This window comes from Trachypithecus francoisi, unplaced genomic scaffold, assembly GCF_009764315.1.
Source record: "Trachypithecus francoisi isolate TF-2019V2 unplaced genomic scaffold, Tfra_2.0 Lachesis_group11, whole genome shotgun sequence".
Taxonomy (NCBI): Eukaryota; Metazoa; Chordata; class Mammalia; order Primates; family Cercopithecidae; genus Trachypithecus; species Trachypithecus francoisi.
The window spans coordinates 84,353,944-84,379,780 of NW_022681456.1; the positions used below are offsets into that span (position 1 = coordinate 84,353,944).

A 25,837-nucleotide genomic window follows, 5' to 3' on the forward strand; every position below is an offset into this window, starting at 1 on the left:
CTGAATGGATACATCAATGGAAGGGATAATACAGCTCAGTGAATGTGCTTGAAAATAACTGCTGTTCTAACTCCTGGTATTCTTCCGATTCTACTGAGACTTAACATTGTTCAGTTAATCGTTTCCAAGGGCCCTAGTCCCGCAGACAGTGAGACCAAGAATAATTTGCACTTAAGAAGTACCACTTGCCCTTAGGCAATATGGCATCCTGAATGACTTCAGGAAAGGGCACCGCAAAAAAAAAATCAACCCGTTGACATTAGTCAAAATGGCCATCTTTGGCTTCGCTTTGTCAGAATGCGCATGCCCATTCCCGTTCCCGTCACCTCTGCGTGTCCCTGACGCGTACGTCACACCGTAGAGGGACGGCGCGGGAGGAATAAATTTCTCTGTGATTGGTTGGTGAAGGATTTCAAACGGGAGCTGGCGGCGCGGTGCTGCTCTGCCGTTGGGTGAGGCGGGGAGCGAAGTGAAGGGCGGCCCAGGTGGGGCCAGGCTGACTGAAGTGAGTAGTGGGGGTGCCAGACCAGGTGCGTCTGGCGCTGGATTGTGGTAGGAAGCAGAGCGTTCGTGTGGTGAGCCGTGGACGCTGCGGGGGTTCGGGACAGCGGGACAGGCCGGCAGCCACAGCCTCTCCACTCGGGCTTTTCTGGGGCGGGGGTCGGGGCAGGCCGAATGGACGCAGCCTGGGAGGGTAGGGGGCTTCTGTCTTGGCGCCGGGTTTTGTGGAAAGCCGGGGGCGTCTTTTTGAGGTGATGGCTGGAGCAGGTCAGGAGCCATCCCAAAGAAGAGTCTCTCAGTCAAATACGAGTTTAAGAGTGGTTGGAATGACACCCCATCTTTTTCGAAGGGAAGCTCGAAAAAGCTTTGAAAAGTGTTTGAGAGACCCGGGCGGCCTGCAGTGGAGCCCCTCTCCTCAGTGGGTCGCCTGTGTCTAGGGACGCAGGCCGAGGCAATGACATCTTGTCCTTCTCCTAATTCTTAGCCTCAGTAACAACGAGGCCTTACTTGTGCACTTTCACGTGTATTTCTCTTCACAGGATTTCATTCGTAGGCCGAAAGGTGTGTGTAGGAAAAGTGGGGGTAGGTGGGTAGATAAGCCTTTTTTTTTTTTTTAAAGCATTATCTTTCTCTCGAATGTGTCGGGTAAATAAGCTTTCCGAGTTATTGTAGGTGTTTAGAGAAGGCGCCTTTCCTGTAGCTTAATCATTCAATAGGTATTTATTTTTTGGAGGGGATTTAAAAATTTTTTTGTATATTTAGGGGGTACAGGTGCAGATTTCTTACATGCATATATTGCGTCGTGGTGAGGTCTGGGTTCTTAGTGTCCCCATTACTCAAATAGTGAACATTGTACCCAATACGTAGTTTTTCAGCCCTCAGCTCCCGCTTCCACCTTCCCATCTTTTGTAGTCTCCAGTGTGTATTATTCCACTCTGTATGTCTGTGTACCCATTGATTAGCTTCCACTTATAAGTGAGAACATGCGGTATTTGACATTCTGAGTTATTTCACTGAGGCTAATGACCTCCAGTTCTATCCATGTTGCTGCAAAAGATGTGATTTCATTCTTTTTTATGGCTGAGTAGTATTCTGTGGTGTATGTCTGTCTATTTATGTATCACATTTTCTTTATCCATCCTCCGTTGATGAACACTTAGGTTGATACCGTATCTTTGCTATTGTAAATTCTGCTGCGATAAACATATGAGTGCAGGGGTCTTTTTGATATACTGATTTCTTACCCTTATACCCATTAGTGGGATTGCTGAATCTAATGATAGTTCTATTTTTAGTTCTTTGAGAAATCTCCGTACTGTTTTCCATAAAGGTTGTACTAGCTTACTTTCTTTTTTCTTTTTTGAGACTGAGTCTTGCTCTGTGGCCCAGGCTCAAGTGCAGTGGTGCGATCTCGGCTCACTGCAAACTCTGCCTCCTGGGTTCAAGTGATTCTCCTGCCTCAGCCTCCAGAATTGCAGGTGTGCACCACCATGCCCAGCTAATTTTTTGTTTCTAATAGGGATACGGTTTCACCATGTTGGCCAGGCTGGTCTTGAACTCCTGGCCTCATGTGATCAGCCTGCCTTGGCCTGCCAAAGTGCTGGGTTTAGAGGCGTCAGCCACCGTACCCAGTCTGCTTACTTTCATTAGGTATTTCTTAAGTGCAAAGTGTAAGTGGAAGACAGTCTTATTTGGTCTTAAAGAATGTGCAGTTAATTTGGGGTAATAGAACTCTAGATAACTGGTGAGTCTGGTAAGCCTATATATACATTGTTGAGAGTACTGTACATTAGTACCTCCCTTTTAGAAAACATTTTGGCACTATTAAGAGCCATATAATGGTTTTTACACCCTAATATAGCAGTCCTAGTCTTGGAAATCTATTCTAAGGAACACAGTCACCTGAAGAAAAATATTGTCCATAGGAATGCTCAATTCATTTATTCCCCAAATATTTATTAGTCATTTACCAAATATCAGGTACTGTTCTAGGCATCAGGGAAGAAAACACACAAATCTCTGCTTTCTTGGAACTTAAGCTAGAGGGGAAACAGACAATAAACTGAATAAATATGTAAATATGTTAGATGGAGAGAAGTGCTTTGGAACAAAGTAAAGCCGGGTAATGTTAGAGAAAGCTTGCCATTTACAATAGGATGATTGGAAATACCTTACTGAGAAAGTGGCATTTGAGTAAAGATATTTGAGGTGAGAGAATGACCATGCAAGAGATTCCAGGCAGAGGTAAGTGAAAAACTGGAAATGACCTAAACGTCCAAAGAAGAGAATAGTTAAACAGTTGTTCATCAACTCTTTAGAACTGAATGGAAACATGATAGAAAGAAGCAAAACACAAAATTATATGTAATGTATGATTGTAACACCATGAAATATGAGTGTATAAGGGACAAAGATTAAATCAGGTGGTACATATAGTTGTTTAGGGTAGTGAGATTTTTGTTTTGCTATTAATTTTTTTTTTTTTTTGGTAGACAGAGTTTCACTCTTGTTGCCCAGGCTGGAGTGCAATGATGTGATCTTGGGTCACCACAACCTCCACCTCCCGGGTTCAAGCGATTCTCCTGCCTCAGCCTCCCGAGTAGCTGGGATTACAGGCATGTGCCACCACGCCTGGCAAATACTGTATTTTTAGTAGAGATGGGGTTTCTCCATTTTGGTCAGGCTGGTCTCGAACTTCCAACCTCAGGTGAACCACCTGCCTTGGCCTCCCAAAGTGCTGGGATTACAGGTGTGAGCCACTGCACCTGGCCTGTTTTACTGTTAATTTTTTTGAACATAGAAGGTTAATAATAAACAGTATTTTTGTATCTGCTAAATTAATGTTATAGATAATAAAGGAAATCATTTTGGACTGAAATGGTTAGGGAAGGCTTCAGTGAATTGGTGAGACTTATTCTAGACCCTGAAGGATGGAAGACCAGAATAGGAAGAATTCACAGGGAAAAAAAGAGGTATTTAGTATGCTGAACTGATAGTAATTTTCTGAAAAATCACAATTCAAATCTTCCCTTCCTTAGTCTTCATTCATGTTGGATTGAGAATATTTTGTTTACTCTCTGCAAGTGATTTGCTTATAAAGAACATTTGGTTTCAAGATAATCCTTCTGCCCGCCAGTTGTATTCGAGACTTTTGATACAGTGAAGCAGAAGCTGGACATTTCAGGAAAAGAATTGTCTTCACATTGTCCTCAAATATGTTCCTGTGACAGGATCTTAAAGTACTGAGATTATCTTTGAGAATGGTTTTCCTTGACAGCAAGGAATCTATATTGTTGATTTCTTGGAAATCTCCAGATTTAGCAATGTTTGTGGAAAAGTTTTTCATTAAAACACTTTCCTGAAAAACTCCAGCAGCTTTTCATTGCTTTGTCTTAAAGTATTTAACACCCTTGATGCATCTAAAAAACCTGATATATAGGTCTCTTAATAATGTTGTTTGAAGGAGGAGGAAGAAGAGGATAGAGACTTTTCCCAGGATACCCTGCAGTAAGATCTGTAATAGTCTGTTATTCTGAAGGACGATATCTGTCTCTTGGCTGGGTGATTGAAATTAAATTGGGGGCTCAAAGCAATCACATCCAGCTGAGACTCTTTGATGGTGTTGCCAAATTGCCCCCTTAGGGATACTCACAGATTGGGAATCTGTAACATAGTGACTTCTCCACCTCTGGGGCTCCCCATCAATAACAGCTGAGATTCTCTAGCACCTTTTGGTTTAAAGTGCTCCACAAACTGATTTTCTTGCTGCACACAGGGATAGTTTCAGCTTTCCCGAAAGGCAGCATTCTCTGTTGTGGAAAGTGACAGCTGTTTTACAGCTGCAAAAGCAATGTACTACAATATGACTTTGTTTTTGTTTCCTTTCACATTAGTGTATCTCCTAGCTATGGACTAAATAATACATGGGGGGAAATAAACAAGTATTCATGAGGGTGAAAATGTGACCCAGCAGGAAAATTACAACTCTTTTCAATTGACGCTGAATAGGGTGAGTAAATTTTAGCTTTTTGAGTTACAATTTGGCTGAGATATCAGTTAGTACTGATATAGAAAGATATTTTTGTCATCTATAAATAATTCCTGAGAGTCACTTCTGCAGAATGTTAATAAAAATATATGGTCCCCTAGCATATAAAGAGAAGAGGATTATATTCTGCTAGTGCAATTTTTGGATTACCCTAAGTAAATCTATGTTAGAGGAAAAAATAACTCTTCAGCAACAGCAACCCTCATCTAGAATAGCTTGTTTAAAAGCCCAGACCTGGTCGAATTTTGCTGTTTCCTTGATTCTTCTTGGTCTGGATTCCAGCTATAATTTATGTTTTATATGTGTTGCTGTTTGTATGACATGATGTGGGGGAGGTCTCTGAGTAGGTCTGCAACATATATGATCTAATTGATATTTTTGTAACATATCATCTCTTCCATGTGTTGGGTTGGAGAGAATATAGATTTTGGACTCAGACCTGGGTTTCAGTAGGAGCTCGACATTTGTCAATTTAAGGTCTCTGGCCTTAGTTGCCCATTGTCTGTAAAATGGAGATAATTAAGTTAGTGAGGCCAGGCATGGTGGCTCATGCCTGTAATCCCAGCACTTTGGGAGGCAGAGGCAAGCAGATTGCTAGAGGTCAGGAGTTCGAGACCAGCCCAGCCAACATGGTGAAACTCCGTCTCTACTAAAAATACAAAAAAATTTAGCCGGGCATAGTGGTGGGCACCTATAATCCCAGCTACTCAGGAGGCTGAGGCAGGAGAATCGCTTGAACCCTGAAAACGGAAGTTGCAGTGAACCAAGGTGGCACCACTGCAGTCCAGCCTGGGTAACGGAGCAAGACTCCATCTCAAAAAGAAGTCAAATTCACTTAAAGAAAAAGTATATGTGAAGTGTCTAGTTTAGTGCCCGAATCATTTCAAAGCACCTAGTAAATACTGGATTCTTTTCTTTCTAATTGTATAGCACTATTTTAAAAAGTGGTCTAAAATTCTGAATTTACTGATATCCTTATTTGGAGACAGCCTAGGGGGAAAAAACACCTAGATTTGAGAATCACTGTTTTAGGATGGAAGTAACAACTATCAGACCAAAACCAAACCTAAACAAAAGAAACTCACTTGATACCAACTAAAAGATATCTTATATTTTGGTAGTAAGATTCTCAACTTATACATTTAAAAATTTTTATAATATTCTATGAAGTAAATAAAGCAAGTGTTATTGTTTTCACTTCATAGATGAGTCTTGGAATTTAAGTGATTTACTGAAGATTATACTACTGGTAGATAGAAGAGCTAAAGGTTTGTCCCAGGACCTTTATTTATTTATTTATTTATTTATTTAAAGAGAAGGGAGTCTTGTGATGATCAGGGTGATCTCAAACTCCTAGACTCAAGTGATCCTCCTGCCTCAGCCTCCTGAGTAGCTGGGACTACAGGCACGCACCACCACACCCAGCTTGTCCCAGGACTTCTGCTCCCTCTCCCCGTTTTAACTCTTCTTTTTGCTTTAAGCTATATTACACGTTGATGTTGAGGGAGAATGGAAATTCTTTTGACCATAGCATCACAGATATCTGTGTGTGTTTCCTCTCTGAATTAATATATATCAATTTTTTTGTGAGCATCGTATTAAATACTACATGCTTGCATGCTTGTGTGTGTAATATAGAAGTGCTACATGTAAGGGTTTCCCCCTCAAATTTACAGTCTACTTGGGACACAGGACAGAATCATATGGTAAAGTTTAATTCAAGTGCAAAAAGTTTGTATCTGAGTGGCAACTGCCTGAAGCAGTGGGGGAAAGACTGGAGGCAGGGAGTACAATTGAAGTGAGTGGTGACAACCTGCAAGTGATGAGGGGATGGGTATGGTAGATACATGAGAGAAGAGTACACAAGGTTTAGTGATTATGCTGTGGGAAAGGGAAGAACCAGAGGTGATTCTGAAGTTTGGAACTGAGCGACTGAGAGAATGATAAAAATAGGGAAATCAAAATTGGAAGTCAGTAGGGTGTGGGATAGGGTAGGTCAGTGAGTAGGATAGTTGATGTACATAAACAGGAAGGGTAGAACAATGTAAGGAGGCTGAGGCCAGAGAATCACTTGAACCCGGGAGGCAGAGGTTGCAGTGAGCTGAGGTGGCGCCAGTGTACTCTGGCCTGGAGGACAGAGCAAGACTCTGTCTCAAAAAATTAAAAAAAAAAAAAAAAAAGAACAAAAGAACAGGTTATATTGTAATTTAAGACTTAACCACCCCCCTCCAAAAAAAAAAAGATTTTTTTTAAACAACCAGTTTTCAACATCCTAGCACCATGAAATTTTCCTTTTTGAATTCTTGGACAGATACGAAGTTTTGCTGTGGTATTGAGCTCACTGTCTTAAGTCTCACAATATGTGAGTGAGTGCCGAGATGATAGAAAGCAATACCTTATATTAAAACTATTGAGTAGAGTCTTCCATTTTTACCTCATGAGAGCCAAAGGAAATCAACATTTGAATTGACTACCCAATGTCCTGCCCCTGTTTCTGTCCTGTAGCACTTGGGGTATGTTGCTTATTTCGTTATATTGTTAAATCCGTGGAGTCTCCATGAATTCCACAGCTCTTCTTGCTGGTTTTAATGCTATCCTTTTAGTTTTGTTCTTAGTTTAGAGAAAGATCTTTGTAATACATTTGTTGGTCTGGTTGCTTAGCAGCTTACTGTGATTATGTAGCTTGGAACAGATACTTGCCATTTGAAAATCTTGGTTTCCGGCCCTGATTCAGGTATATATTGCATCCAGGCTTGGAACTGAAAACTTTTTTTCTATTACAGCAATTATCATATGAGTATAAATTAATAATTCTGCAGCACTTAATAGAAAATATCTTATGTTTATATATTCTCTTTTTTTTTTTTTTTTTTGCTCTGGCACCCAGACTGGAGTACAGTGGCACCGTCTCAGCTCAACCTCTGCCTCTCAGGTTCAAGCAGTCTTCCTGCCTCAGCCTCCCAAGTAGCTGGGATTACAGGCACACATCACTGTGCCCAGCTAATTTTTGTGTTTTTACTAGAGACAGGGTTTCGCCACGTTGGCCCAGGCTGGTCTCGAACTCCTGACCTCAAGTGATCTGCCCACCTTGGCCTCCCAAAGTGCTGGGATTATAGATGTGAGCCACGTGCCCAGCCTATGTTCATATATTCTTTGTTCTTTGTGCTTTTTAATATATTTTTTCTTGCTCTCATAACTTGTGGTACAATCTTATAAACATTGCAAAATCACTAACCCTTCATAAGAGTTCTTAAAATTTTATTTAGGAAATAAGGACCTGGACTAGAATGTTGAAGCATTGGTTAAGAGAAACGTAAGAACCCTTTAATGGTATTTCTGAGGACATTATATTTCTAATGAAATTTGACTTTTTATTTCATTTCCTTGATAGTTTTCATAACATCCAGTTAATGTCTTTCTTTCTTGACTGTTAAGTGAAGATCTTAATTCCTCAAAGTGTTCCCAGTTAAAGTCTATTTGGAGTATAACTGCCTGTAATGACACTGTTTTTTCTATAGTATCAGCAGGCCTTTGGGGGGAAATACGAAGCCTGAAATTCACTATACAGAACACAGTAGCAAATGATTTTTGCTTTGCCCTTCGAACTGTGAAGGTGGTGTATTGTCTCTCTGATGCCAGAATGTGGTACAACATAATCCTTTGCCTCTACTTAGTATAAATTTGTTAGACGTAGTTCCTGCACGCAGCCCAGCAGAGAGCCCTGCATTACAGAAATAATTCTTGTGCTGCTGAGCTGGCGATTTTCCCACTTAATCATTCGTGTGACATCATCTGTGCTGTTGGTAGGAAATGTGCTGACCATGTCCTGCATTTTAAAAGGCAGTTGCAACAGGGGCATTAGCTAAAAATGAAATTAAAAACAGATATTTTAAGTTACATTGTAGGTCTTCAAGGCCCACAAGGAATAAACTGGCAAAAGTATTATATTAATCAATAGGCTTGACTTGAAGAACCACATTTTGTTGTTGGTCAGTCACTTAGTAATCAACTGACATGCTCTTCCCTATTTGTTTTCTGCTACAAAGTGATTGGAGGGGCTGTTATATTCAAAGGTCTGAAATGGTTTTCTAATTTTCAGATGAGTCTTAAATATTCAAAGTTTGTTTTTATAATAAGAATCACACAAAACATCTGTTGTTAGCTTGAGATTCTTATAATGGTAGTTATAAATGGAAGAGTCCAGATGTTGGTCACTGATGGCTGGATTGCTATAGAATCTTCTGTCGTGGGTGAGAAGGCAGGACTCCTAATGTATATTTGATTTCTTGGCAGAAAGATGGATACTATGATGCTGAATATGCGGAATCTGTTTGAGCAGCTTGTGCGCCGGGCAGAGATTCTCAGTGAAGGAAATGAACTCCGTAAGTCATTCTGAGCTGGCCTGTCCAAAAGGAAAAACAGATTTCAAATTTGGGATTTTTACAAAGCTGAAGTATTTTCCAGTCTTAAAGTTGTTTTTCATTTGGGTTACCTAAAAATAAAGCAGTGGTCACTTACGTGGTCAAAGCCTAACAGGCACTCATTCTAAATGGTCACTAAAATTCTTTTCTATAGCTGCTCTTAACAGGCTTTAGCCAGGCTTTTTTATTATCTTTATTTATTTTTTTGAGATGGGGTCTCTCTCTGTCACCCAGGCTGGAGCGCAGTGGCGACATCACGGCTCACTGCAACCTCTGCTCCCCAGGTTCAAGCGATTCCCTGTCTCAGCCTCTCGAGTAGCAGGGATTACAGGCACATGCCACCACGCCTGGCTAATTTTTTGTATTTTTAGTAGAGACAGAGTTTTGCATGTTAACCAGGCTGTTCTCAAACTCCTGACCTCAGGTGATCTGCCTGCCTCGGCCTCCCAGAGTGCTGGGATTACAGGCGTGAGCCACTGTGCCTGGCTGCTTTTTTATTATCAAGATTCTTTTTCCGCTGAATAGTTGGCACTATTTTCTGTGCCATGAACTGGGAAAAATTTACTAGGATATTGCTTTTTCTTTAGAGTAGTAGTTGGCTATACTTTTTATCTTGGATTTTCTTTGTGTTCTATAAAAGCATTTTCAGTTGAAGTGGGAAAAAGTCATAATTTCTTCTTTTTTCTTTTTTTTCTTTTTTAAGAATATCACTCTGTCTCCCAGGTTGTGCCACCATGCCCTGCTACTTTTTCAAAATTTTTTGTAGAGATAAGGTCTCCCTATTTTACCCAGGCTGGTGTCCACCTCCTGGCCTCAAGCAGTCCTCTCACTTCCGCCTCCCAACGTGCTGGGATTATAGGCATGAGCCACCAGGCCCAGTCCACAATTTCTTTTTGAAGGAGATACTAGGCATCTGCTTTCACCTAATTCATATATTTGATGCTGAGTAATTAATGATTGAGAGCCAAGTTTGGTGGCTTGCACCTGTAATCCCAGCTACTCAGGAGGCTGAGGCAGGAGAATCACTTGATGCCAGGAGTTTGAGACCAGCTTGGGCAACATAGCAAGACTGTCTCTGAAAACATTAGCAGTTGGGCATAGTGGCTCATGCCTATAATCTTAGCACTTTGTATGGCTGAGATGACTGGATCAATTGAGTCCGGGAGTTTGAGACCAACCTAGGCAACATGGCAAAACCCCATCTCTGGTTTTATTTTTTTTTTGAGATGGAATATCACTCTGTCACCCAGGTTGGAGTGCAGTGGCGTGATCTCAGCTCACTGCAACCTCCACCTTCTGGGCTCAAGCAATTGTCCTGCCTCAGCCTCCCAGGTAGCTGGGATTATAAGCGTCCGCCACCACACTCAGCTAATTTTTGTATTTTTAGTAGAGATGGGGTTTTGTCATGTTGGCTGGGCTGGTCTTGAACTCCTGACCTCAAATGATCCACCCACCACAGCCTCCCAAAGTGCTGGGATTACAGGTGTGAGCGCCTGGCCACAAAAACCCCATCTCTACAGAAAAAAAAAAGAAAAAGAAAAAGCCGCTGTGGTGGCATACTCCTGTGATCCCAGCTACCTCGGAGGCTGAGGTGGGAGGATCACTGGGAAGGCGGAGGTTGCAGTGAGCTGAGATCACACTCGTGTACTGCAACCTAGGACAGAGCGAGACCCTATTTCAAAAACAAAAGAATTAGCTGGGTGTGGTGACACACGCCTGTGGTCCCAGATACTCAGGAGGCTGAAGGATCGCTTCAGCCCAGGAGTTTGAGGCTACAGTGAACTATGATTGTGCCACTGCACTCCAGCCTGGGTGACAGAGTGGGACTCCATCTCCCCGGGGGAAAGAATAAAAGATTGAGATGGGATAGCGAACTGGGGAGAAAAAGGAGGTGCTAATAGAGGAACCATCTGGGAAATAAATTAGCAAGAAAGAAAAATTGGGCTGATGGTACTGACATGTGATCTAAGGGAATTATTCTATACCAGCTTCTCTTCGTATTACCATCCTCTCCTATTTCAGACTTTCATTAATACCTAATTTAGTAAATGTTGTTCTCAAGTCAGCCTTACTGGTGTTAAAGTAATGTAAGAACTGTGTCTTGAACTTTTTTTTATTTCTATAGTACTTACTGTGGTGTCTTGCTTATGCCATTCAATATTTTCTTTGAATTGATTGATGTTTTTAATAGCTCTTATCCACTTACAGGCCTTTCAAAACAATATTCTATTTTCTGTCTCTAATAGCTGCTGCATGACCCTATCATCTGGTACCAGTTCAGTAACCACAATGGCATACTAATTAGGCTTCTCTTTGAGGTCACATCATCTCAAAAGATGGATTACTTTAGAGTGTGGTGAGGACTAGAGTGTGGAATAAGAGATCTTAATACTCAGGTTCATTCAGCAAATGTTTTGTGAGAACCTATCAGGGCTTTTAGCATTTTTGAATTGAGGGAAAGGGATGACTAAATGGTGTTATGGTGGAAAGGGTTTGAGCTGAGCTTTAGCTGTAGGTAGAATCCCAACAGGCAGAGATGAAAGGGGGTATTTTAGATCAGGCGACAGCCTGAGCGGAGGCAAGAGGGTGTGGGACTTGAGGGAAATAGGAGTAAGGGGGAGTGACATAATCAGAACTGTGCTTTGGGAAGATTACCCTGGCAGAGGTGTAGGCTGCATTAGAGGTAGATGCTGGGAGCCTGACTAGGAATGACATGGTTGTCATAGCTCAGGAAAGAGGCAATAACAGCCCTAACTGGCATGGTGATTGTGAAGATGGAAGTAGGGAGAAATAGGTGGAAGAGATTGTGATAATAAGACCTATAGAAGGAGGCAACTGATAAAATATGGGGGCAGAGGGAAGACTCTGTGGTTTAGAGTGTTGATAACTAGTGCTAGCTTTTACCTGTTATTTCTGTGTCTGTTTCTCCACCTATAAAATAGGAATTTAAACATCTCTGTTTTCTTTGTGGGAGTGCTATGAGGATTTGGGCATAAATTGAGAAGTTGTGAAAATACTTTCGGAAATGATTATGCCAGAAATCTCCCCCCCAAAATATTTATTTTTACAGAAATCCTGATTTTATTATATAAGCAAATTTTTACCTTCCCATTTATTTCTCTTATAGAGGTACATTTTACCTCCTTCTCCAAATCTCTAATTTGGAATGTTGGCTTTTTTTATTTTTTATTTTTATTTTTTGAAACAAGAGTTTCACTTTTTCCCAGGCTGGAGTGCAATGGTGCGATCTCGGCTCACCGCAACCTCCGCCTCCTAGGTTCAAGAGATTCTCCTGCCTCAGCCTCCCGAGTAGCTGGGATTACAGGCATGCGCCACCACGCCTGGCTAATTTTGTATTTTTGGTAGAGACGGGGTTTCTCCATGTTGGTCAGGCTGGTCTTGAACTGCTGACCTCAGGTGATCCGTCTGCCTTGGCCTCCCAAAGTGCTGGGATTACAGGCATGAGCCACCGCGCCCGGCTCTCATTTATTTTTTATTTTTTTGAAACAGTGTCTCACTCTGTTGCCCAGATTGGAGTGCAGTGGCAGGATCTCAGCTCACTACAACTTCTGCCTCCCAGGTTCAAGCAATTTTCCTGCTTCAGCCTCCTGAGTAGCTGGGATTACAGGTGTCTGCCACCATGCCTGGCTAATTTTTGTGTTTTTGGTAGAGAAAGGGTTTCATCACATTGGCCAGGCTGGTATTGAACTCCTGACCTCAGGTGATCCACCCGCCTTGGCTCCCAAAGTGCTGGGATTACAGGCGTGAACCACCGTGCCCGGCCTAGTTTTTGTTTTTTGGAGACAAGGTCTTGCTCTGTTGCCCAGGCTGGAGTACAGTGGTGCAATCATAGCTTACTGCGGCGTTGAACTCCTGGGCTCAAGCAATCCTCCTACCTCAGCCTCCTGAGTAGCTGGAACTATAGGTTCATGCCACCGCACCGGCTCATTTTTTTTTTTTTTTTCAGACGGAAACTCACTCTGTTGCCCAGGCTGGAGTGCAGTGGCACAATCTTGGCTCACAGCAAGCTCCGCCTCACGGGTTCACGCCATTCTCCTGTGTGACTGGGACTATAGGCGCTTGCCACCACGCCCGGCTAATTTTTTGTATTTTTAGTAGACACGGGGTTTCACCGTGGTCTTGATCTCCTGACCTTGTGATCCGCCTGCCTCGGCCTCCCAAAGTGCTGGGATTACAGGCGTGAGCCACCGCGCCCGGCCTATATTTATTTTTATTATTTTATTTTGAATTTTTATTATTTATTTTTTCTTCCAAACTACCATAAGCACTACTTTTGTTTTAATTCTATTTTTTGTAGAGACAAGGTCTTGCCATGTTTTCCAGGCTGGTCTTGAACTCCTGGGCTCAGGTGATCCTCCTACCTTAGCCTCCCAAAGTGCTGGGATTATAGGTGTGAGCCAGTGCGCCTGGCAAATGTTGGCTTTTGAGGAACTAAAGTGGCCCTGTGTTTTTTAGACACTAGAATCAACTTTGTGCATCCACCCCAGTGTCTGTCCTCTTTTTTCCTTTTTCTTTTTTTTTTTTTTTTGAGACAGTCTCATTCTGTTGCCCAGGCTGGGGTGCAGTGGTATGATCTCAGCTCACTACAACCTCCGTCTCCTGGGTTCAAGTGATCCTCCTGCCTCAGCCTCCCAAGTAGCTGGAATTACAGGTGCATGCCACCAAACCTGGCTAGTTTTTGTATTTTTAGTAGCAATGTTTCACCATGTTGGCCAGGCTGGTCTTGAACTCCTGACATCAAGTGATCCACCTGCCTTGGCCCCGCAAAGTGCTGGGATTACAGTCGTGAGCCACTGTGCCCGGCCTATACTCTTCTAGGTCATAATAACCTATTTTGCTGAAATTTGTTGTTTACTAAAAATGAAACTTTCCTTAATGACTTGGTTTCTCTGGAACAAATTGGTATCCTAATTTGTAAGTTTGATATTTGGTCAAATTATTAAAATTGTTTAAAAAGGACTATATATTGTTTCTGTGCTCTTAGGTTAAATTCATATGGGAAAAGTGCCCTTACTACCTAAGAATCTGCTAACTGTGTGTGAATTTGGCCTAGTTTCGCTGTAAACTGGGTTAGTTTGACTAGCAGCAGATGTACACGTTGAGACCTTCTTCCTTGATGTTGGTGGAGAGTGATCCTTAGAGATAGATGGAGGTTAACTAGAAAATTGTAAGGCACTTTTGCAAATACATTGCAGAAGAACAGCTTTGCCAATAGCAGGAGATAAGAATGAATGCCACCAGGGTTATCTTCTTCCTTTGAGATGCTGCCTTGGAAGTGATGCTCTCTTTGCAGACATTTGAAGAGACTTCACATTGTGCTATCAGGGATGTTCCAAAAGCTAGTATGATCTTCTCTTCCTTTTTTTTTTTTCAACTGGAATGTTTACATACCCTTCAGGGCAGTGTTAAACAGCAAAAGCAAATTGGCTTTTTACTTTCAAATCAATATTTGTATAATTATATAGCCAAACGGAATTGTAGGTCTAGACATCTGTAATATTAATCTACATCTACTGGAGCATATTACAGCAGTTACATTTGAATTTGCTGTTTAACATCTCTCTGGTGCAGCAATGCGTGACTGTAAAGGAAGCTGTTTTTGTTTTATAGCTATAACTGTCCTGGTGCGTGACAGCTGCCTCAAAGGTATCCCCCTTTGATTGCCTTCTGTTCAGGAGCTTTCAGTGTTAGTGTTACATCTGGAGCCAGGTGACTAATGAGTTACATATTCCATAGCAGATGCCACTGGCTAAGCCAAAAGTAAGTGGCCTATCGAAATAGGAATTGCTACCCACAAAGTTCTCATCAGAGTGACAAATATATCCAAGATCTGCACCCAGTTATTTTCAGCTGGATTTGCCCATAGTTCAGCTGGTTCCTTAATTATGAATTTCAAATAAAGCTAACTGTAGGACTCATTTATTAGAGCAATTATACTGTTTGGTGCTTGAATTATTAAAGATCCCCCCTTTCCTCAGAATTTATCCAGTTGGCGAAGGACTTTGAGGATTTCCGTAAAAAGTGGCAGAGGACTGACCATGAGCTGGGGAAATACAAGGATCTTTTGATGAAAGCAGAGACTGAGCGAAGTGCTCTGGACGTTAAGCTGAAGCATGCACGTAATCAGGTGGATGTAGAGATCAAACGGAGACAGAGAGCTGAGGCTGACTGCGAAAAGCTGGTGTGTATTGTTTTCCATGCTAGGACAGTGATGATGCGGGAGGGGGAAAGCATTGTCTGACAGTTTCCACTTGCCAGATATACCTAGTTTCTTCTTCCACATTAAAGAACTGAAAGTGACCTGTTCTTTAACAGCTTGCCCATGATTAGAGCTGAAATTGCAGACTAGGAATCTTGTTCTTCGTAATTTGAAATGTATATGTTTTTGTCATTTAGACTTGAAACTATTACTTAACAGACAGATTTCAAATGAGAACTTAAAGAATTAGAGGAAAAGGGAGGGAGGGAGATCCTAACGTACTTGATCTGTCACAAGATATTAGCCATCCATTGTTTATTTTAAGTGCTACCCGGAATATCCATCCTTATATGATTAGCTGCTACTTTGTCATTCATACAGACAAAACAACTGTGACTCTTTTCATCACCGCTCTCTAATTCAGAGTAAAAGGTTAGATGTATTCAACCAGTTGAGCAATGTGACTGACACAGAACACTACCATTTTTATGTGTCAGAATGGGTCATAGTGCAAAGGAAAGCCTTTACTGGGAGGGACCAATTCATCTTGGTATACAGTGTTAGATGCCTCAGTAAACTCAAATTGTCTGGTTCCAGTGCTTTATAGCTTTGTATCCATTTTAATGCATTTTGCTCCACTACTTAGGTGGGTGGCTGCTTTGATCCGTAGGAGCCAATATTTGTTCTGATAAAATGACACTAAAGTGTTTTTGCTATTTTGGGACTCTCATTTTGCATTATTCTCCTCTTGGATTAACAGGTTAATCCAAAAGTCTTGTAGCAGAAACTTTGCTATTCTAGATGTAGTTCATTTTGCCAGTCAGAAATCAGAGACATAATCTGGGTTTGATGTGAATTAATATGCTATTGGTGTAGCAGCCTTCCTGAAGGCCCATTTGCATAATGCTCGTATTTTAATGTCTTCTGGTCTGCCTGTCCCATAAATTTGAGGTGAAGCTTTCTCCCCTGGCTAGTTATGATGCTTTACTCTGCTTTGGTCTGTAGGAACGACAGATTCAGCTGATTCGAGAGATGCTCATGTGTGACACATCTGGCAGCATTCAACTAAGCGAGGAGCAAAAATCAGCTCTGGCTTTTCTCAACAGAGGCCAACCATCCAGCAGCAATGCTGGGAACAAAAGGTGGAGGAACTGCATCTGTTGTTATCTGATCACAAGCAACACAGCTGTCAGATATTCTTGTTATCTGAATTCTTAAATATACTGCTTCTAGAATGTGTGCTTAAAAAGGCAGAAAAAGATTTTGGGGGGAAGAGTAGGTGGGGAATAGAGGCATAGGGACGTCCCTATTTATTTTATTTATTTATTTATTTATTTATTTTTTTTGAGAGGGAGTCTCGCTCTGTCGCCCAGGCTGGAGTGCAGTGGCCGGATCTCAGCTCACTGCAAGCTCCACCTCCCGGGTTTACGCCATTCTCCTGCCTCAGCCTCCCGAGTAGCTGGGACTACAGGCGCCCGCCACCTGGCCCAGCTAGTTTTTTGTATTGTTTAGTAGAGACGGGGTTTCACCGTATTAGCCAGGATGGATTTTATTTTATTTTTAAATCTTTCCTAAGGATGTTGTTTCGCCATGGATAAAATTTTGATATTGGTGCTAAATTGTGCATCAATAACTAATCCTGCGCATTGCTAAGAAACCCAAAGGTGAAAGTGGCAGTTCAGCAATACTTTCAGTGTTTACTCTCCAGAGAGCTCTTATAGCTCTTCTGGTTTAGAAAGGCCTCTGTGAGCCAAGACGAGACAATAATTTTGGTTCCACTGCACCACTGTTTAAAATAGTCTCAACCAGGCTTTGAATTTAACATCCCCAGTACAATACACAGGGAAAGGTCAGCTATTTGTTTTGTTGCTTGGTTGTTTTATGGGGAATCTTTATAACTAAGAAGACGTACAGGCTTAATTTCTTAAAAAGTCAGTGTTGGGTAATACTCTCGTTTGTAGAAACTAGCACAGTTGGGATCTAATTAACTTCATTCCCTTGATTTTGTGAATTTTGAGTAACCTGTAATACAAACTCAGTAGAGAATAGCACCCATAACCCTGACTAACTTTCAACTGCTGTTATAAGGTCTTTGCTGAAAAAGCAACTGTGCTGCATCTGTGCTCATGCACACACACTCCTCCGTGGAAACCATACAAAGTAGCCTACCACAGGGTTTGAGATTGTAGTTGTCTCCATAGTGAAGATTTTGCTATGAAATTAACCGATTACCTGACCAGTAGGACTTGTTCTGAATGTTGGTGAATTTTACATTCCACGGTCTACTATGTCTAACACTGTATTGTTTCACTGATCTAGACTATCAACCATTGATGAATCTGGTTCCATTTTATCAGATATCAGCTTTGACAAGACTGATGAATCACTGGTAATAAACATTTGATCTCTGAGAATTACCTACTTTTCTTACCTCTGCTTCCCCAGGAATATCTCTCCTGTCCTCTCTTCTGAACATCTTATATTACTATTTTATTAGTTGATGTGTTACAGATTCTGAGCTAGCAATTTAAAATGTAAATCCACATGAGCTATAAGAGACTGGCTTTTGTATTCATTTCTGAAGTGAGAATATAGAATTCAGAATTTGGCGTGAGTTGAGTTCATTTAATAGATCTCTGTGTGCCACTTGTACTAATTGATTATATTTTGACTTATTAAAGCCCAGCTAGTAATAAAAATATTAGCAAGACTGTATGTTGGCAGCGTTTATTTGCTGCTCTTATATAGATTTGTGCCTTATTTCTGAATTAGTTTGGTTCTTGGGGAAAGCATAGTCATACTTCACAATTAGAAGGAAACCAAGGTCCTGGGATATCACCCAGAAAAGTGTGATTAGAGTTTCTAGGCACTATATAATGCTTTCATCAACAATGGTTAACATGTTAAACTATTTGTTGCCCTGCTTTTATGGGGCGGCACACTTCTTTTTACTTATAGTGATGCTTCTGCATAAAAGGTCATCTCCTGATACAGTCTTTGATATAGTTCATTGATTTGTGCATCTTTTCTGTTGCTAGCTGAAAACTAGCAAACAAAACAAATCAGGAAGTTTTTGGTGACTGGTTTTCTGATATAGCAAAACAAGTGACAACTACTTGTTACATGGCTAGGAGTTTTCTGTTCAAATTCAGTGTTTGACCAGGGAATATATGGTCATTTTATAGATAAAAATATTAGGCATCATCTTTTTCAAATAGGGAATGATATAGTGGAGGTCTCGAATATATAATAAAACTAGATCATATTATCAGTTGATTTTTGAGCTAGACCTATGTATGATATGATATTTGTTGTAACTGAAGCTGAATCAAACAACCAGTAACTAAATTACTGGACCATGAATTGGGGAAGTTAAATTTATTTAGCTAAGCTATTATTTGCTGTATACCACTATTTCTAGATACTGTTTTCAGGGATAATCAGGAGTAAGGAAATCACAGGTAACTACTAAAATGAATGCAAATAGTTAAAATAGGTGAATTGAAATGTGACCACAATAAAAGACAAATAGTTCTTTAGTGGTGAACATGTTTTAGGGCCCAAGTTCCTAAACTGTAGAACTTTTTAAGTGGCCACATTATGCAGAGCATCTGATTAGACAATGGCAGTCCCTTGGGGGCAAGAATCCCATCTAACACGATCAGTATAGTGCCTAACATTCTGTAAGTTTTAAAACTAATTACAAAAATAATCAGAAATAAAGGATCAGCCACCGGAAATAATCACGGCAGAAGTTGATTCTTTAACCTTTTCTTGCCTCTGTGGTATTGATTCCTGATTTTATAATAATAGCTTCAATTTTTGAAAGAAAGCACATTAACTTACTATAGCTGTATAGCTCAAACACTTGAGACCTTCCCTTCTTTAACTCTCCCCAAATTGTACATTAGGTAGCCTGACTGACGAAGCCTTTAAAGTTCTCTATAAATTTATTTGTGCAGGGTTTAGGGAAGGCCTAACCAAAAAAAGAAATTAATACAGTGTAATTGTCAACAGGATTGGGACTCTTCTCTGGTGAAGACTTTCAAACTGAAGAAGAGAGAAAAGAGGGTATGTATGGTTTGTTTAGTCTTTTTTGTAAACATAGTAATAATAGAGTTATTTTTGCAAATTTTGCCATAATACTGCATTCCTGACATGTTGCTCTAGCCATTGTTAAGCACATAGTACAAATGAATTCATGCTGTGGGGACAGTATTGATATTCTCTTTTTTTTGAGATGGAGTTTTGCTTTTGTTGCCCAGGCTGAAGTGCAATGGCGCAATCTTGGCTGACTGCAACCTTCGCCTCCTGGGTTCAAGCAATTCTCTTGCCTTGGCCTCCCAAGCAGCTGGGATTACAGGTGCCCGCCACCACACCCAGCTAATTTTTGTATTTTTAGTAGAAACGGGGTTTCACCGTGTTGGCCAGGCTGGTCTCGAACTCCTGACCTCAGGTGATCCACCTGCCTTGGCCTCCCAAAGTGCTGGGATTATAGGCATGAGCCACTGCTCCCACCAGTATTGGTACTCTTTGAAGTAGTAACTTAGGACAGGATCCTGTCCATTTCACTGTTTAGGCTGCATTTCAATTCATTCGTACAGTGGAAAAGGATAAACTTGTTTGTTTTGAATTGTCATATGAATTTTTACACAGAACTTTTGTGCTGTAATATAAGCTTCAGATGAAATGCGTGTATAATGGGATATATAGAGATCTATCTGTGTATGCTTGTTTAGGGTACTTAATGTGTTTCCAAGACTTCATGTCCTTAGTTAGGATTACAGCTGTACTTTTTCTGGTAGTGTCATCTAAATTTCTCCACAGCTTGCTCATTTTTTCTAGGGCACTGAGAGCATTTTTGTACAACATATTCTTTTGGAACAGCTTATTCTTCATGTGGAAATAGGCAAAGAGAGAGAGAGAGCACATTGTTATTTACTGTAGCCCTAATCCCTAGGACCTGTATCCAAGTTGTCTGATGGAATAATTTTATCTTCTGTGCTTCATTTCTGCTTGGCACTAAAGTTACGGGTCTTTGTCTCCTTTTTAGCGCTCTAGTAGCCGACAGTTTGTTGATGGTCCCCCTGGACCTATAAAGAAAACTCGTTCCATTGGCTCCACAGTAGACCAGGTAAGTCTACTTGGCCAGGTAGTCAGGCCAAGATAACAGAAATTACAGGCCCCGTGCATTAAAACTCCTCTGAGTCAGCATTGCAGCATTGTTTTGAGAGAGATGATGTTTGGTTACAGTTTTTGTTTGTTTTTTGAGAGAGAGTTTTGTTCTTGTTGCCCAGGCTGGAGTGCAATGGCGTGATCTTGGCTCACTGTAACCTCGGCCTCCCAGGTTCAAGTGATTCTCTTGTCTCAGCCTCCCAGGTAGCTGGGATAACAGGCGCATGCCACCACGCCTGGCTAATTTTTGTGTTTTTAGTAGAGAAGGGGTTTCATCATATTGGTCAGGCTGGGCTTGAGCTCCTGACCTCAGGTGATCTGCCCGCCTCAGCCTCCCAAAGTGCTGGAATTACAGGCATGAGCCTCCGCACCTGGCTTTGGTTAAAGTTTTTCTATGCAGTAGAATCCTTATCCATGTGAATCCAATTACTCTGATTAAGTAAACAACTGTCAGAGTGAGTCTTAGTTGCTTGAATATATGCCCCGTCACCTATGTTTATCTTCTTAAGTATGAGATTTCTTTATTTTTACTTTTTAAAGTAGAGGGGGAGTCCCTCCTTGCTGCCCAGGATGGTCTCGAACTGCTGGGCTCACATGATGTTCCCACCTCGGCCTCCCAAAATGCTGGGATTACAGGCATGAGCCACTGCACCCAGCCAAACAGGAGATTTCAACATAAGAATGTTTCAGGTCGGGCGTGGTGGCTAACACCTGTAATCCCTGCACTTTGGGAGGCCTAGGCAGGTGGATGATCACCTGAGGTCAGGAGTTCGAGACCAGCCTGGTCAACATGGGGAAACCCCATCTCTACTAAAAATACAAAAATCAGTCAGCCAGGCACGGTGGCTCACACCTGTAATCCCAGCACGGAGGCCAAGACGGGCGGATCACGAGGTCAGGAGATCGGGACCATCCTGGCTAACACGGTGAAACCCCGTCTCTACTAAAACTACAAAAAATTAACTGGACGTGGTGGTGGACGCCTGTAGTCCCAGCTACTCGGGAGGCTGAGGCAGGAGGATGGCATGAACCCGGGAGGCGGAGATTGCAGTGAGCTGATATTGGGCCACTATACTCCAGCCTGGGTGATAGAGCGAGACTCCGCCTCAAAAAAAGAGAAATCAGTCAGGTGTGGTGGCACACGCTTGTAATCCCAGCTACTCAGGAGGCTGAGGCAGGAGAATCCCTTGAACCTGGGAGGTGGAGGTTGCAGTGAGCCGAGATCGTGCCACTGTGCTCCAGCCTGGGCAATAGAGTGAAAAACTCTGTCTAAAAAAAAAAAAAAAAAAAAAATTTCAGACTGGGGTCTTAAGTCTTGACTAAGACTAAGGAATTTTTAACCTGCTCCAAAATACCCTATAGTAGAAGGTAAGTTAGATGCTTTGTTTGTCTTTCTCTCATTACTACTTTTGTTGCAGGGGAATGAATCCTTAGTTGCAAAAACTACAGTGACTGTTCCCAATGATGGTGGGCCCATCGAAGCTGTGTCCACTATTGAGACTGTGCCATATTGGACCAGGAGCCGAAGGAAAACAGGTCCATTGAATTTGTGACTAAACTGGCCTGTGTAAAACAACTAGTAAAATTTTGGAGTGTTGATTTCTTAGAACCCTCCTGAGGCAGGGATTGGATGTATTGGGTAGTTTCTTACTGCCGCATACCGAGGACCAGATAACTGCTTGTGTCATGCTTTACCTTTGAATTGCTAGCCCACTTGCATAACTTTAGTTTTTCTTGAAACTATTTTTTTACATAGCCATTAGTACTCACTTTTGGCTATGATGACAGATTACTGTTTATCTCCCAATTAAAACTGGAGATAAAATTTAGAAGCAACAAAATATTTAAGAAACAAAGCTTCAAAGTTGCTTGTTTTCTAGGTACTTTACAACCTTGGAACAGTGACTCCACCCTGAACAGCAGACAACTGGAGCCAAGAACTGAGACAGACAGTGTGGGCACGCCACAGAGTAATGGAGGGATGCGTCTGCATGACTTTGTTTCTAAGACGGTAAGTCTGTGATTGTTCGTTTTGTTTTAGGCATGTTTTAATTTTTTAATTGTGAAAGTAATAAATACCAGGAATAAAGTTAAATACTTTAGTGTTATAAAGTTAAATGTCAAATTTCCTTCCTCATTCCAATTTTACTCTCCAGAAGTAACTATTGGTTACAGAGGTAAGTTACTTTCCATTCTGTGAGTAATACTAAATTAAAGAGACCAACCTTTTCTGAAGCAATTGTTAGTACTTTTTTTTTTGAGATAGAGTCTTACTCTATCACCCAGGCTGGAGTGCAGTGGTATGATCATAGCTCACTGTAGCCTTAACCTCCCAATCTCAAGCAATCCTCCTGCCTTAGCCTCCTGAGTAGTTGGGATACAGATGTGTGCCACCATGCCCGACTAATTTTTAAATTTTTTGTAGAGACCTGGTCTTGCTATGTTGCCTAGGCTTGTCTCGAACTCCTGGGCTCAAGTGCTCCCCCTGCCTCAGCTCCCCAAGTGCTGGGATTAGAGGCATGAGCTACCGTGCCTGGCCCATTGTTAGTACTTTTTAGTGACACATGTTTACATTTTTTCTTGAATATATCACCTAAGATTTTCAAAATGTTTTGCTTTTGTACCATTTGATTTCCTTATAAAAATCCAAGCAAAATTAACTGAGGTTCAGAGGAGTTGACATTTTTGAGCCACATGATAGTAAATGACACATTTAACATCCAGGTTTTCTTTTTTTCTTTTTTTTCATTTGAGATGAAGTATCACTCTGTTGCCCAGGCTGGAGTGCAGTGACGTGATTTCGGCTCACTGCAACCTCTGCCTCCTGGGTTAAAATGATCCTCCTGCCTCAGCCTCCCAAGTAGCTGGGATTACAGGCGCCCACCACCATGCCCGGCCAAATGTTTGTACTTTTAGTAGAGATGGGATTTCACCATGTTGGCCAGGCTGGTCTGGAACTCCTGACCTCAGGTGATCCTCCCGCCTTAGCCTCCCAAAGTGCTGGGATTATAGGCATGAGCTACCATGCCTTGCCAACATCCAACATCCAGGTTTTCTGCTCTTTCTAAGCAAATTCTTTTCACTACCTCACACTGCTGCCTTCCAGCTGGATGACCTTAAATGAGTTACTTAAACTCTTTTTGCTTCTGTTTCCTCATCTTAAAATGAAGAAAACAAAACCTATCTTACGGGATTACTGTGAGAATTACATATGTAAATATGTGTAAAGGGCTTAGAAAATTTTTTGGCACATACTAAGTGCTCAATAAATGTTAGTTGATTATGGCTGGGAGCAGTGGCTCACGTCTGTAATCCCAGCACTTAGGGAGACTGAGGCAAGTGGATCACCTGAGGTCGGGAGTTCGAGACCAGCCTGACCAACGTGGAGAAACCACGTCTCTACTAACAATATAAAAATTAACCGGGCATGGTGGCGCATGCCTGTAATCCCATCTGCCTAGGAGGCTGAGGCAGGAGAATCGCTTGAACCCGGGAGGTGGAGGTTGCAGTGAGCCAACCTCCATCACGCCATTGCACTCTAGCCTGGGCAACAAGAGTGAAACTCCATCTCAAAAAAAGACAGAAAAAGGCCAGGCCCAGTGGCTCACGCCTGTAATCCCAGCACTTTGGGAGGCCGAGGTGGGTGAATCACAAGGTCAGGAGTTCGAGACCAGCCTGGCCAACATGGTGAAACCCCGTCTCTACTAAAAATACAAAAAATCAGCTGGGCGTAGTGGTGGGCACCTGTAATCCCAGTTACTTGAATGGCTGACACAGGAGAATCACTTGAACCCGGGAGGCGGGGGTTGCAGTGAGCTGAGATTGCACCACTGCACTCCAGCCCGGGTGACAGAGTGAGACTCAGTCTCAAAAAAAAAAAAAAAGTTGATTATGATGATAATTTTCTAATTCATATCACTCTGTTTCTTCTGCTCTGTTTTATCCCAGGTTATTAAACCTGAATCCTGTGTTCCATGTGGAAAGCGGATAATTTGGCAAATTATCTCTGAAGTGCCGAGACTGTCGTGTGGTATCTCATCCAGAATGTCGGGACCGCTGTCCCCTTCCCTGCATTCCTACTCTGATAGGAACACCTGTCAAGATTGGAGAGGTATGACTTATACGAGCCGTCATTGTTTTATAGCCTCTTGATTCGCCTTTCAAAGGCTTAGTATCAGTTTTTGTTCTAAAATTAATGATCTCAAATATATTTCTTTCCACAAATAATGAATAGAATTGTAAGATATTTACTTGAAGAGTCCTATTTGGGTTTGTCTAATACCTTTCTAAACCAAACTTCTTTGCCCTCCCCTTTTTCCTTTTTCCTCTTCCCTGCTTCTCCTTTCCTCCTCTTCTCCCTTCCTTCCTCCCCTTCATCCCATTTTGGAAAATTTCAGACATATATCAAACTAAAGAGATTAGTGTAACTAACCCCTGGTTCTTATCACTTAACTTCCATGACTACTAACTTGTGTCCATTCTCTCTCTCTTTTTTTTTTTTTTCCTCTGCTGCCTAGGCTGGAGTGCAGTGGCACGATCTCAGCTCACTGCAACCTCTGCCCCCCTGGGCTCAAGTGATTCTCTTGCCTCAGCCTCCCAAGTAGCTAGAATTACAGGCATGTACCACCACCATGCCCGGCTAATTTTTTTTTTGGTTGTATTTTTAGTAGAGACGGGGTTTCACCATGTTGGCCAGGCTGGTCTCAAGCTCCTGACTTCAAGTGATCTGCCCACCTCAGCCTCTCAAAGTGCTGGGACTACAGGCATGAGCCACTGTGCCTGGCCATGTCCATTCTTTTTTTAATGTCTCTTTTTTTTTGAGACAGAGTTTCCATGTTGCCCAGGCTGGAGTGCGGTATTGCAACTTTGACTCACTGCAGCCTCTGTCTCCTGGGCTCAAGTGATTCTCATGCCTCAGCCTCCCAAGTTGCTGGGACTGCAGGCGTGTGCTACCATGCTCAACTAATTTTTTCGTATTTTTAGTAGAGATGGGGTTTTGCCATGTTGGCCAGGCTGGTCTTGAACTCCTGACTTCAAGTGATCTGCCTGCCTTGGCCTCCTAAAGTGTTGGGATTCTAGGTGTGAGCCACGGCACCCAGCCTTTATGTCTGTTCTTGATTTATCAATACTGTCGTTGCCTCTTCCTAACTCTGTCCAGTGAATTACTTGGAAGCAAATCTCAGCTATCATATAATTTTGTCTGTGATAAAATTATCTTTTTATTCTTGCTTTTATGTTAGACATACTTCATAATAGGGTATCAAGATTAAGTTGCTTATTTCCAAATATTTAACCAGTTTAATCCAAACTGATTAAATCCATTAAGAATTATTTATTGCTGAGCATGGTAGCTCATGCCTGTAATCTCAGCACTTTGGGAGGCTGAGGCAGGAAAATCACTTGAGCCCAAGAGTTGAGACCAGCCTGGACAACAAAGCAAGATTCCATCTCTACAAAGAATAAATAAATAAG

At 41.8% G+C, this 25,837-nt stretch overlaps 1 protein-coding gene across 1 annotated transcript in view; it reads left to right on the forward strand.

Moving 5' to 3' along the window:
* Positions 1–351: 351 nt before the first annotated feature.
* The window catches only part of RACGAP1 (Rac GTPase activating protein 1), a 32,920-nt gene continuing 7,434 nt past the window's right edge, over positions 352–25,837 (forward strand). Inside the window, 11 exon segments of the mRNA XM_033222136.1 lie at positions 352–452; positions 8,843–8,931; positions 14,970–15,172; positions 16,196–16,332; positions 17,510–17,579; positions 19,208–19,261; positions 20,244–20,324; positions 21,784–21,901; positions 22,246–22,376; positions 24,314–24,354; positions 24,356–24,476. Coding sequence (XP_033078027.1) covers positions 8,847–8,931; positions 14,970–15,172; positions 16,196–16,332; positions 17,510–17,579; positions 19,208–19,261; positions 20,244–20,324; positions 21,784–21,901; positions 22,246–22,376; positions 24,314–24,354; positions 24,356–24,476 — 1,041 coding nt within the window. The 5' untranslated portion in view covers positions 352–452; positions 8,843–8,846.